Here is a 13,802-nt window from a genome sequence, read left to right as displayed (position 1 = left end):
CGCACCGTTTAAAACAAACGTATATTTTATTATTCCAAACACATACATGAAAAATATTATACATTAAATGCACATTCTGCGGAATACATTTCAAACGCAGCCATAAAAACCGTTTTCAATTTTCTCTCTCTCTCTCTCTCTGTCCCCCTCTTTTTTCAGTTCACATAAGTAGCTTGAAGTATAATTATCGCTCGAGACAAAAATCAGATCAAATTAATTAGATTTTAACCGAATCGATAAAATAAACGATCAAACGACGCTGGTCAAATACTCGAATCTTCCTGCAGCTGTCATACAACTATCACATTCCTTTTTCCGAGTCTATGCGGCAATTTGAATCTATGTGAGATTATCGAAAATCACGGAAGCATGGAGAAACTAATAAAGAGTATAATCTTACAAATGTTTGAATCAGCCGCGAACTGCTGGAAGTAAGGCATATTTTAACCGACATGCCCTATTTCGTATTTCTTTTTGCTCCCTTCTAGAAGTAGATACATCGGAAGAAGCAAGGAAAGGCGAGTAAAATAATAATGAAAAAGGGGTAAATCGAAAGGAAGGAGCTCTAAAAACTAACGAGAAATAAGAACGTACAGTCTCTCGACATTTTAAACTTAGTATAAAATCAACTGATCGTCGAAGATTACCAAAAGAGAGATCTCACGTAAATTCGGAATGGCAAGTTAAGACTTCTCTAACCAATAACACTTGACTGCGAACACGTTCCATAGAACACTATTACATGTCGCTACTTTTGCGTAGTCCGAACAAACGCGTTTGTTCATTCTTTCAGATTTTAGCCCGAACATCATTTTAACGTTCTAAGAATAATCGATTATTTCGAACTTAAAAATACCTATACAATACGCGCACCGTTCTCAAAAAGAAAAACATCCAAAAAGTAGTGGAATGCGTCAAATGCAAGTGGGAAGGAATCTGTTCTCGGACCCAGCGCTCGAAAATATCTTTCTAACAGTACCTAATTCTATTTGTAAAACACACGTACACACACGCACACCAACACCCATCCGTCCGTCTAACTTGAATCAAACATGAAATGTATAATCGTCGACAACTATCACTCATAACAGTTTGCATCCGTGTCTTCTCGCAGGAAATAAGCGTCATATAATAGTATTTTTGACACAAACTATGACAATCCCATAACTGCCGATATTCTTAAGACACTTTGTCGGCCGCACGTACATCGATTGCGCTTGGAAAATTCGTAACGATTAAATAAGGTGAACATCTCATCAGTAACTCTATTTGTTGCTAACAAGGATTCGGAGAAATGATCGATCATCAAAAGATCTTAATCGGTTATACAAATAATGTGCGTGTTCGATTAGATATAACTCGATTCAACCCTTCCACGTACCGATATAATTTTTACAATTCGGACAAAAGTGATGGACGCTCATAAAACTGCTCATGCAGTATGGCAGACACGAGCAAAGGCAACATCTGAAATTGAAAGATTCGATCAGAGAAATTTCCCTTCACCTACGATCCGGCACCTTATAAAACCTAACGTTATGTATAGCCATGCTGGATAAGTGGAAAACAGATTACATTCGGATACGATGATAACTGAAGAACTGTACGACATACGCATGCTACTATATGAATTGGACGAAAGTCAATAACATATGAAACATTCAAGAGGAAAACAAGGAAAACTACAGAGCTGGCCTAATGCGAAGTTTCGAAATAATTCTGTAACCCATAGATGTAGAAGGAGGTGAAAGTAGAAACACTAAATGACTCGGCGATAAGGACGTGTATACGGTGCGACTGATAGAAGCGTATCAGGTCCATGAATCACGGGGTCAGAAAAAGCAGGAAGAGCAACAGATTAGAAAATAAAAGCCAAAGGAACGGAGTTGCTGATTGTTGGAAAATGTAGAAAAGTATCTTTAGTTACTCACCCGAGTAAGCAGAGTACGATGCAACAAATATGAGCGGTTGGTTGATGATCCGATATTGTGGTTGTTTTGATGCTTGAATGGCAGGTAGGGCAGGTCATTTTTATAGGATTTGGGCTCAGCTGGTACGCAATTGGCTGATGAATAATTCGAATTTCCGTCGGTGGTACGAAATTTGGACTCGGGTTATACGGCATCTGCCTTTGAATCGACGGCTCGCCTGGCCCTGGATAATTCGTCGGATATGACGGCGCCGGTTGACTCGATGGTTGATTATCTGAAATCATTCCCTATGCTATAGTTAAACTTGTCGTGGCAGCGATGAATCGTTTATTCGCGAGAACGTAGTGCTGCTGGATTAGATGGATAGAACAGTACTATCAACCCAGCATTATAATACGTACAAAACGGTCTTGGCATAGAAGGTTCTCCTACTGGATATGGAAGGTTGGTTGGCGGTGCCGGATTACTAGTTATATTTCCAACAGCTTCTTCATACGAAGGCGGTGCTGTTGGCGGTGCCGACGGTTCTGTACCACCGACCGCAAAACCCATGTTCTTCTCCATTTTTCTGAAAAGATATCAATAAATTAATCAATTAAATCGTTTCGTGCAATTGAACTGTCTTAAATATTTTCGCCCAAACATGAGAGTATAAACGTTAAATCGAATGAACACGTTGAATACCGCACAATTTCATAGTACAAAATACTCGAAATGGAAAAAATATAACATTAAATCATTCGATTGAATTGCATTGTTATTATTGCAGGTTCATCTAGCTGAATGGCACCACATTAGCTGACATTACTTATAATATAGAAATGTTTTCAAATAATCATGGTTTAATTAAGTGAACCAAGTGAATAATTCGATTTGGTTGGGGGTCACCGGTGACATTCAACGTGTTAAAGAAAATACGACTCACTAGTCTAAAGGTTAATTGGCAATTCAGTTATTGCTTACTAAAGATCGAAGAGCTTGTTCCATTGCATCTTTTAGTCGGTTCGATCATTATCGCACATTATTTCAGTTTGGCCTTGATATGTAGCGCAATTGGGTCGTATAGAAGACCGCGAAAGAAGGTGTTTGAACGCGATGTAACGTGCCGCGCCGCGCCACACCGTGAAGAGGACAGACGAGCGCGAAAGTGCTCGCGAACGAATAGAAAGTTGAACGGATGTGTTGAGTAACCGAAATAACGCAATATATAACGCATGCATGTATGAAGACGCGTGAGCCTTTGCACACCCGCATCTAGGAAGTCAAAATAATCTCATCTGCTTTTCTCCTACGATGGCCTTTCATTTTCAACAGTTCCATGATTCCTTCGATAGCACGTTCGTGAGATAAAAATCGGAACGTGAACCTTCGCGTTCAAAACATTGAGTCATCAAGTTGACTATGCCCGGACTATGCACGCATTTCCGTTATTGGTGAACCGAAAAATGCATAGTGACGTAATCTCGCCAGATTTGCCAAAATTATTAAAATTTTAATTGAAAGAAGTAAAATGTTGCAAATGCTTGCAAATTAATAGTGCAATGGATATATTCGATGAAATGACTGCAAGGTCGTTCAGATGATCGTGTAAAATCATATCATCGACCATCAGTTATCGTTCGTTTATAAAATTAAGATATTCAGGATAAATATGCAAAACTGAAACGCCGAGTTGCAATGGTGAAAAAGTTAACGGCGTAACAGTGCACCGATAATCGATCTTATAAAACATTTATTAATAAATATTCCCATTACAATACTCAGGGAACATGCATACACATTTCCGTAACTCTACAGTTCTTCTCGGAAAATGTATGTACGTTTGATTATGTAAGCATCTAACTACGTGATGTATAAAAAATACAGAACCCGAACGTTTTTTTTTTTTTTTTCTTTAACGCTTACCAATGACAAACATGACGTAAACGTTTCACGCGTCAATGTAACCGCTCCTCTCGCATTTTTGACAAGACAATTTCAATTAAGCTGTAGACACGTTGAAATCCTGTATTGTTCTTTACAATATATAAAATGGAAAGCAAAAACGCTAATTTGTACTGCATTAAAACACTTACGTGAATTACGATGTTAGAAGTCCAAATGTAAACGTGTTTAGCGAAATAGAGGTTATAGTTTCACAAGTAAGACTACACAATTATACTTTCCGCAAGAACATTATTTTGCATAATCTGTTCCGTGGTCATCGAATATCTTACAGTGTTGCATTAGAATTCTGCTGGTATGTATTTTAAGTAGAAAAGATAAGAAACACAAGCACTCCTAAAACGATCGTGTTGCCAGAGGTAAAGCAACTGACAAGACTCTGTTGCAACCTCTGCGGACGACCAATCGCAACGCTTAAACTGTTCCAGAAAGGAGACTAGCAAAAATGGCGCCAAGCTTAAGGAACCAACTAGATTACTGTTGCTTCGAAGTCACATTGTTTAAAATAATTTCTCGGGAAATATGTTAGCTTTTTAAATCAATGAATAGAAAGTGCATAAATAACGATACAGATATTGTTTGTACAAGCGGACAGTATGAAGAATCAGTTATTCGATTTTTTTAATGATTCTGCGCGATTTCTAAATACTTGAAACGTACTTACTCATGAAAAAAGTGTTAGCAAATAAAGAATGAAGATTAGAAGTTGAAAATCGAAACGTCTGTTATTATTTATCCAAGGTAACTGCATAATATATTTCATATGTATTTTATATTTATAAATATGTTCGAATGTACCTGATGTAAACAAACTCTGCACATGCGAATGGCTTGCATCTGTGTATCCTTACCAACACCTAAGGCAGATTCAAGGTAACTGCAAATCTCGATTGGTAGAATGCAATGACGACACGTGTTAGTTCACCAATAGGATGGAGTCTCAATTTAGCTAGCGTTTCCCTTGGCTGTGTTTGTATACACATGTAGTAAGAATCAAATGTAGTGAATGTACATTGTATGACAATCAAGACAATCTTTTAAAAAGCACCAACGTATTTAATGAACAAAGTATTATCAAAATAGTCAATATTTTGTAGTGTATCGTAAGTTTATTGATATGAGATATGACCTTGTTGTTCGTTAAGAAATGTTCTGTTCCTGGACAAAAGGGCAGATATATAGTATAGAAATTGGTTATGTGCAAGGTATTCTCAACAAGATTGAAGAGCACAAACAAATCTAAATGTATCAAGAGTGATTCTTGTAAGCATGAATGTTTAGTAACTTACTAACATTTAAATTTGGCAGCCACCATTGAAAAGTAATTGTATTTATTGCATTTATTATATGTAGGAACATTGAATCTTGACTTTACAGGTCACTTTGTATAGAGGAAAGTGAATTATATTTACTATATTAAAGTATAGTAAAAATCTGTAAATTTCAAATGTATGATTCATTACATATACATTGATTGTAACTAATAATAAACCATGGAAGAAGAAAACATACATAATTTAAATCATGCGTATAACGCATTGACTTCAAGCGCATTAAGGGAACATAATAATGGCATAGAGAATTGGAAGATCATATGTTTCTTGTATAAATATTATGATCTAGTATGTAGTGCAGAAATGATTCTCCAGAAACTAAATGAATGTAGTAACTTATATATAATTCAAGTTCAAATCAAAATGTGGTTTTATAGTAAATCACAATGTCCTGTACGCATGGATGATTATGACTTTCAGTATTTTATAGATGGATTGAAAGAAATGTTATTGACAACAGAAGAAAAGGCTGCAAATGAGGAAGAAATAGGTTCTGTAGACATTTCTGGTAGATTAGAGGAACCTATTTATTCAATGCAGATATGGAATTTTAAAATGCTTTTAGAACATTTCCCTAAATTAGTTCAAGAGGCTGAAGATATTTTTACAAGACTCAATCGAAATATGTTACCTCTACATTTGCAAGAAGATATTGCAGATTGGTTTTCTTTGAAAGAAGAATATGAATATTATATTTTCTCTAATAATAATCAGTGGTACGAGGAGACTACAAGACAGACTATGCAAACTGTGCAAAGAACTGGTGAAAGAAATAGGGAAACATTACGACAAAGCTCTCCTGATAAAGAGCAGAAAACAGCAGTAAAACATTTTGAGCAAGAAGGATGTAATAATTATAATAGTCAAAATGTAGAAAAATCAAGTAAAGTTGAAAAAGCCATAGGTTTGGGTAAGTATGTTAATGTAGAAGAGGATGAAACTGATGGAGATGAAGAAGAAGGAGATGAAAAAAATGACGAAGAAGAAGATGATAATGATGAAGAAAAAATAGATCCAGATTATTATGATACAGGTTCGGAGTCCCCTAATCAAAAATCATTGAGACGAATTAAAATTGAAAAGAATTCAGGTCTTAAACTTGTTAAAGTAGAGGAACACAGTTCTGCAAGTAATTGCTTGACATGTTCTGCATGTTTGGAAAGTAAAGTATCGGATGATAAAGGCGAAGGAGTAGAAGTAGAAGAAGAGGACACAGATGAAGATGAATTAAGGGAAGATGAAGAAGAACAAGAAGAAAATGATGATATTGATGATGAAGAAGAAGATGAAGATGACTATGTTACACGTTTAGATAATTCAGTTTTTCAAGAAAAATTAAATGAATATATGAAACAGTTTAAAATACAGACAGATGATATTATTAAAATAGAAACATATGATATTATTAAAGCAGGAAGTCATGACGATACGTCTGAGTCTATAGTAAAGCCTGTCGCAGTTAGACGTAGAAATTCTAGAAGAAACTCAATTCTTCCAGGATCTGAAATGTGTAATGAAATATTAGCTTTTAATAATAATTTGAAATCTAATCAAAACCAAATGATGAATAATAAAATACTAGAATTTCCTGGTAGTGAGATTGTACATGACTGTACTCCTGAACCAATTATGGAACAGAATCCCTCCAAAAGTAAAAATAATTCTACAGACTTGTTAATCGATGTTCTTGAAACAAAGAAATTACCAGAACCCATAAAAGAACTGAAAATTTTGATGTCAAATAATGATGCAAAGCAAACTCAGATGAAAAAGATTCAATTAAGTTTGGATGAGGCTCAAAAACATATGAAAGAGCTTAAATCAACTGCCAAGATTAGACTTTTCATGATGGAGGATTTAGCAAAGAATGAAAATACACTTGCTAAGGCCACAGCAAAATTCCAACATAAACGAACTGAATTAGAAAAAAGATGTTCTCAAACCGAATCAAAAATATCCGAAGTAAAATCAAGACCTGATTATGACTTCTTTTTCAAGAAACCTCTCCTAAAAAAGAAGATCGAATTGTATAGAAATAGAACTGTTTATTATAAAAATCGATTAAGGGACATAGCGATGATACATCAGACAGCACTTGAATCATTTAAGAACAGCACGAAAATTTGGCAGTCGCTGAATGCTTCTACAGAGGAAATGATCAATTTGAAAAGGCAGTTGATAACAGAAGTAGAACGGAAACAACAGTTAGAAGAAGAACTCGCAGAAGATCAGAAAAAAATTCACGAATTAGAAGAAAAGTACAATTTGACTGCTTCTAAATTAAAAGAGATACAATCAGACAGTGAGGATGCAAAAATTAATGATAAATTGAAAAGTAATTATCCCGATAAGAAAAAAAATTTATTAGATGTCAGTGCAAGAATAACACATCTTGATACTGTTTTAAAAGAAAAATCTATAGATTTGGAAAGGACCGCAGATATAGATGAGAAGGAAGCTCTACGTAACGAAATCCAAAACTTAAGACGAACCAGGGATTGTTTGGTTGATGAAAAATGTGATCTTGATGAGAAATTTCAGAAAGAGAAAGCCTTGTCGACTGTAGAAGAACGAAAATTATTAGAGTGTGGGGAAACTATCGAAGCTATCGATGCTATGATTGAACATAAGAATGAAATGATATGCGGTAGAAAAGGTTTCGACGAAAATCAAGCACAACGAGAGAAAGGAGAGAGAATGTTGATGGAGAGACTAGCGAAGTTATCGGAGGGGGAAATGAAAACATTATTTTATAAGTATTTCTTAAAAGTAATTGATTTAAAAGAAAGCTCGAAGAATCTTGAAGTACAAGTTGCCGAATTAGAAAGTCACATAGAAACTCAAAAATGGGAAATACAAACTCTTACTAATGCATTAAAACAGACAAAATTAGAAGCTGAAAGAAGAATCGTTTTAATGCAAAGGAAATATGAGCAGAAATTGCTTGCTATGTATAGACATATTGGAGAAGAAACAAGCAGTTCTGGACCTGAAACGTTAGACACGGATACTGAACTTGCTAGACATATAGAAGAAAATGAAAATTATCCATATCCAGTTAGGATACCACCACCAGCCAATGCAGTTCAAAGACCAACAACCAAAGTAACTAAAGAACGAAATAAATTGATTATTCAGAAAACTACTGGCCGTGATAAAAGACGAAAATAAGTCCTCCTGTATTCCTTTCATATTTATTATTTTTTATTATTGCTCTTAATCTTGTAGAACTCAAAATTATGTTAAGAGTTGCAATTTAATTTGTTGTAATAGTATGTTAATAATTCTGTACACTTTTGAATAATAAAAAACATGAATAAACATTTTCTGTATGATTAAATATGTGTACTTTCTTCCGTAATAGGATTAAGTAAAGTAACTCACTCGTAAAATATGGTACTGTAAAATAAAATTTGAAAGATTTCTAGTTTCTGCACCGTAGTAACAAATTTTTCGAGGTACACTGTCAAGTTGTTTCCGTAGTGTAGTGGTTATCACGTGTGCTTCACACGCACAAGGTCCCCGGTTCGATCCCGGGCGGAAACAAATTTATTTTTCTCCTTTTAATAATATATTTATTTTATTATTAAAAATATTGGCATGATCATGCTTAACTTATTTAAACTTTATCAATTTTTCTTATTTTTATTTTTAATCATTCGATAATTACAATAGTTCTAAATACATTTTATATGAAAGTGTATTATATAATAAAAGTGATAATTCTACAGGATATATTATAATATTTCATCAGAAAGTTGAATTGTGCTACAGAACAAAATAATTCACTTAATGTGTATATTGTATACAATATGATATATATTTCGGAAACTGTGCTTCAACTGTCAGGATGGCCGAGCGGTCTAAGGCGCCAGACTCAAGGCTATGGTATACCTTCTCAGTTCGTTGCTGAGTTTCTGGGCATTCTGGTCCTCATCTGAGGGCGTGGGTTCGAATCCCACTTCTGACAATTTTTTTTTATTTTGCCATTTACAAATAAAACAACTATTACAAATCACATTTTTTACACATTAATTCTTCTTAAAAGTTCTACAGCTTCTCGTGTGCACACCCAACCACCGTCTCGTGTTCGATTCCTGCCTTTCAATATTCTTTTTTCTAATATGAAATGTAGTAAATACTGTTTTTTTATTAATGTTTTTAGTATAAATAGTGAAAATTAATATGAAAAAATATGGTTTTAGTATAAATAGTAAAAACATTTAGAAAGGAAAAAGGTTCCAACATTGAAGATCGAGGTTCACTCACGCACGCGCGATATTCTTGGTATCAAAGATCCACACTGTTCGTAATGAAGCACTGAAACCCTAAAATTTCTTTTGACGTCGTTGAACCATTTATTCGTCGCTGCAGCTGCAAAAGTTTCACACACAGCACTCAATAGAGTTGTCTCGGTACTTGTTTCTTTACATCGTATCTTTTCCTTGCATAAACACAATAAAATATGGTTTCGTCTGTCTATCGCTATGCAATTACTGTCACTCTTATCGACATTCGCGGAAGTGTTTAAGGGATCCAACACGTGCAACACGGCGAAGTCTATAATTTCGGAAAACAGCTATGTAGTCACAATCGTTTATTCGCAATTTTCTCGAAAGGCACCGTAGAAGATTGAAAGGAAATAACCCCTGATAACGGGGCAGTATTGTACCAAGTCATAAGCTATCCAATGAGTTACACCTACACGACAGCGTGGCTCTTTATAGCATAGGGCACTTTATTTGTCCTGCAACCTGCAGAGAGACACGTTACGAATGGCTCCAAAGCCAACACATTCGTGGCTACAGTTATTCCGAAATTTACTGAATTTGGAAATTACTTGTTTAACGTAAGAGTTGTGTTAATAAACCATTCACTGTTAACTCGATTCTATTAACGGAAGAATAAGCTAAGAATGAAGTGCTTCTTCTGTCAGTACAGGTATTGTGGACTTTGGTGTATACACCCAAAAACTGCATCGATTCTACAATGCGGATATTTTATTTGGAAAATATCGATATTTGCGATTTTGTACGTATTCGCGATTACGCTCTTCGCATATGTCTGCTCGAATATAGACAATATGTCAGCTGCTACTGACAGTGGTTGTATTTGTGCTGGAATGGCGGTTGTAATTTTCAAAGCGATGATTTATCAGTTTAACCGCGAGTTCATAAAGCGATTAATAATAGAAGTATTAAAGTGCGCCGATGATCTCGTCGAGTTTTCCAGTAAGTTATATGTAACACTAATCTTGGATGTGTATCACTTTGCACGCAACGAACTCGCAAACATTTCATATAACGCAATTCTAAATATCCCGAATAACATGGAAATTAATATTCCAGAATCTAGTTGGTTAATCAATGTTATCTACAAGTCTTTATTTTTAGATGTCGATCACGTTAGAGATATCGTCAAAAGGCATTACCTATTCAACAGAACGATAGTGTATGGATTTAACTTATTAGGGTCTGGCTTAGTAATAGCTCTATTACTTTTTTCGCCGATGGAGGATGGTTTACCTATCAGAGCAAAGTATCCCTTCAACACAACGATACCACCTTGGCACGCGATTGCTCTTACCATAGAAGTTGTTGCCGTTTCTGGCGGTGTACTAGCGATACTTTCCGTCGAAAGTATTACGCTGCTAATCAGTAATTTAATCACTATGCAATTTGATGTTTTGAACGTAAATTTTGAGAATTGTGGGAGACAAGCAGTGAACGATGTAAGGAAAGAGTGTGTACTGAAGTGTAAACTTATCGAAAAATATCAATATATTTATTCATCATTATAGACTAACAGAGTTTACAAAGAACGGAGCATCGAAAGAGAACCGAGCTATACTTTCTTGAGTCGTTACAAGACCTGCCTCCGATTCCATCAGCGATTGATGTCTATGGCCAGTGATTACAATAAAATCTATAGCTTGAGTGTACTCTTTCAGATGTGCTCGAGCACCTCGATTATTTGCTTGACTGGTTTCCAGGCTGTCGTGGTAAGGCATGATTGGTTGAGTACGCTGGCCAGATCGTGATCGATTTGCATCATTTGGAACAGGTCGGAGGGCAGAACTCGGACATTATAAAGTTCGGGGTATATCTGAGCGCCGCCATATCTCAGCTCTTCTACATCTGTTGGGTGGGAAATGAACTGACCTATTCGGTGAGGGTTAATCAGAATAGCATAGATTAATTATGCTGCATGCTGTAATAAATTGGCGATCGTTTTTCCTGAAAACGGTGAATCTTAACGCATGAATCATTGCTCAGTGCTCCGTGCTAGACAGAAGTCAATGGCTCTCGAATTGGCATCAAGAGAATTTTCGTGATATCGTACAAGTGTTCACATCATCGACGATGTTTGTAAGACACTCTATATATCTGAAAGCTGGTCCATTCTATGTGCTGTCTTTGCAAACATTTATGGCGGTACTATGCGTAACGACTCCTTTTATTTCACCATACATTATTAAACAGTTTAATCGTGCCTCACTTGTAAATATTTTTCAGATCATTCGGACTTCTTATTCGGCGTTCGCGTTACTAAACACCATGCAGACAACGGATTCTTAATCTACAACGTCCTATTCCTTTTTTTTGTACGCCTTGCATATATTTACTGTTGTAGCAGGTATGAATGAACTTTTAGTCTTTAAACATTAGCTTACGTTCATTTTCGAAATACCGTATATGCTCTAGATGTCTTTAATACGACAGGCGAACGGAGAACCTAAAGGGTAATATATAATAGTTACGCAGGCAATTGCAGAAAAGAGGATTTAAAATGTTAGTGCTGTCGGGAACCTGTTCCGTAATCGCGCTTACGGTAATTTCAGCTAACGTCGGGTTAGCATCCTCGAAAATTATGGTCGGAAGAACTTTCGCCTTATCTATTAAATATTTATCGATTCGTTCTATTCGTACTCGGTAATACGCATCAAATAGTAACTGTGATACCTACAATTTTCACTTTATTAGATAAAATAATCAAAGTGGATTCAAAGTGTCCATAAGGAACATATCTCGTAGAATCGGGAACTTCTTATCCGACTGAATTAGTTAATTAACTGTAACATTGGCTGTTCCGAGCATTTGTATGCAATCGTTACACCGCTAATTTACGATTAAACATAAATGTCGCCGTGTATCGAGTAAGCACCGAGAAGATCGAAGCTCAGCCTCGTGCCGCTCAAATAATCTTTGCGAACATGAGTGAAATTTAAATAACCATAATTATATTTTTATTGATCTGCCTTTTATTACTTTTTCACCAGCATATTTCCAATTCAAAACAGTTTGAAGTACAAAAAGCTTTTACTCTATTCCCAATATCTTTGGATACTTTGGGATATTCCAAGAATTTCGATTAATTAACATTATTAATCTATTCAGTCGTTTAATACTCTGTTGTCAGTAATGGTCAATAGTGATCACTTTTTGGTCCACGGTAGTGTTACAAAAATGAATCCTGATCTTCGGGCCTTGAAAGCACTCAAAGCTCAAACCTTAAGCTCTAAAAGCTGAAGTTCTTAATGCTTGAATCTTAGTAACTGCTGGCTCGGTTTTTCAAGCATAAAGACTCGAACGTTGAAGACTCTTAAGACTCAGATCGAGCTTCCTAATCTTCAAAATTCAGCTTCAAAGACTCCAGCTTCATGGAACTGTGACGCTTCAATGAATTCGAACGTTTTACAGCAGTGCTGTATGATTCGTTCGTCTATATCATTTGTGTTCTTGCGTGAAAAGTTTACAAGTTGATTTAATGCAGAAAAGGAGCGAGGGTACGAAAACGACATCATTACGACGAGCCATGCTTCCGAAGCAGATGGTCGCTTTAGCGCATCTTAGATAACTGTAGATCTCTCTAGAGCACTATTTCTGCCGTCGGTGTCACACGTTTCCTCATGAATCCTCGCGTGTCTCATTGTTGCCGATATATCTGTGTATCTTTTGCAGTTCATTCTCTCTAAAATGAAAGACACTGTAAGACGTTACTACCGTGTAAAGGTAATGTAAGAGTTTGTATACAGGAATAACGCGATGGCAAGTTTATGTTTCCTTAACCGGTAGATTTATTACATTAAAAGCTGATTAATATGACAGATTGTTTTAAATTAAATTCATCGTATGCTGTAAGCAACGCTGTGGAACAGCTTCGAAAAGGATGTACGGCGGTGGTGCGGTAGAGCTAGCGTTCCAGTCTTTCGTGAGCAGGTTTAAAAGAGTGAACAAAAATGACGTATAGCCTGAACGTAATGAAATTTATGAGCAACAAGATCCCTGCAGGTCGCTGTCATATTTTCGAAATTTTTCGGTGAAACTTAATAAATTTATGCGGGTACGTTGGAGGAGAAGTGTGACGATATTGGTTACCTGTAATTCGGTCGACAAAACAGACAGTGATAAATTATGCCAACGATGTGCGTGCGATGAATCATAAAAATAAGCGACAAGGATATTAAACTTTATACAGGTAATTTTGTAAGATTATTAATTAAAAAATTCTTTTTAAACGCTGCTTCCTTTTGGGAGGCGGAGTATCCGAAAATAGAGCAAAGATCAAGAACCGATGTTTACCGAAGGAGTTT

At 35.8% G+C, this 13,802-nt stretch overlaps 3 protein-coding genes and 2 non-coding genes across 9 annotated transcripts; 4 read left to right on the top strand and 1 right to left on the bottom strand.

Annotated features, from left to right (window-relative positions):
- Positions 1–2: 2 nt before the first annotated feature.
- Positions 3–4,262, bottom strand: LOC116433028 (lipopolysaccharide-induced tumor necrosis factor-alpha factor homolog). Of its 3 annotated transcripts, none has more exons than XM_031990668.2 (4): positions 4,007–4,262; positions 2,333–2,499; positions 1,932–2,205; positions 3–1,467 (listed from the first exon to the last, which is right to left on the bottom strand). In XM_031990668.2, exons 2-4 carry the CDS (start codon positions 2,493–2,495, stop codon positions 1,365–1,367), a joined length of 540 nt encoding a protein of 179 aa, XP_031846528.1. In that variant the 5' UTR covers positions 2,496–2,499; positions 4,007–4,262; the 3' UTR covers positions 3–1,364. The 3 variants fall into 3 exon arrangements, with proteins under 3 accessions (XP_031846528.1, XP_076222494.1, XP_031846538.1); XM_076366379.1 differs by lacking the exon at positions 4,007–4,262 and adding an exon at positions 3,837–3,917; XM_031990678.2 differs by lacking the exon at positions 4,007–4,262 and adding an exon at positions 2,895–3,079.
- A 19-nt stretch (positions 4,263–4,281) lies between these two features.
- Positions 4,282–8,540, top strand: cos (kinesin-like protein costa). Of its 3 annotated transcripts, none has more exons than XM_031990592.2 (2): positions 4,282–5,138; positions 5,253–8,540. In XM_031990592.2, the coding sequence occupies exon 2, from the start codon at positions 5,369–5,371 to the stop codon at positions 8,378–8,380; it is 3,012 nt and encodes a 1,003-aa protein (XP_031846452.1). In that variant the 5' UTR covers positions 4,282–5,138; positions 5,253–5,368; the 3' UTR covers positions 8,381–8,540. The 3 variants fall into 3 exon arrangements, with proteins under 3 accessions (XP_031846452.1, XP_031846461.1, XP_076222493.1); XM_031990601.2 differs by having other exon boundaries at positions 5,229–8,540; XM_076366378.1 differs by having other exon boundaries at positions 4,282–5,497; positions 5,640–8,540.
- A 142-nt stretch (positions 8,541–8,682) lies between these two features.
- TRNAV-CAC (transfer RNA valine (anticodon CAC)) lies at positions 8,683–8,755 on the top strand. The gene has a single exon. It is a non-coding gene; the product is annotated as a tRNA-Val (tRNA).
- A 298-nt stretch (positions 8,756–9,053) lies between these two features.
- TRNAL-CAA (transfer RNA leucine (anticodon CAA)) lies at positions 9,054–9,179 on the top strand. Its single transcript has 2 exons — positions 9,054–9,091; positions 9,134–9,179. It is a non-coding gene; the product is annotated as a tRNA-Leu (tRNA).
- A 660-nt stretch (positions 9,180–9,839) lies between these two features.
- Positions 9,840–12,016, top strand: LOC116431990 (odorant receptor 4-like). Its single transcript, XM_076366150.1, has 7 exons — positions 9,840–10,058; positions 10,151–10,440; positions 10,603–10,940; positions 11,010–11,210; positions 11,273–11,377; positions 11,485–11,643; positions 11,725–12,016. Exons 1-7 carry the CDS (start codon positions 9,985–9,987, stop codon positions 11,785–11,787), a joined length of 1,230 nt encoding a protein of 409 aa, XP_076222265.1. The 5' UTR covers positions 9,840–9,984; the 3' UTR covers positions 11,788–12,016.
- The last annotated feature ends 1,786 nt before the right edge of the window (positions 12,017–13,802 follow it).

Source organism: Nomia melanderi, chromosome 3, assembly GCF_051020985.1.
Source record: "Nomia melanderi isolate GNS246 chromosome 3, iyNomMela1, whole genome shotgun sequence".
NCBI classification, from domain to species: domain Eukaryota; kingdom Metazoa; phylum Arthropoda; class Insecta; order Hymenoptera; family Halictidae; genus Nomia; species Nomia melanderi.
The sequence above is the reverse complement of the archived record's forward strand: the minus strand, read 5'-3'. Positions and strand labels throughout refer to the sequence as shown.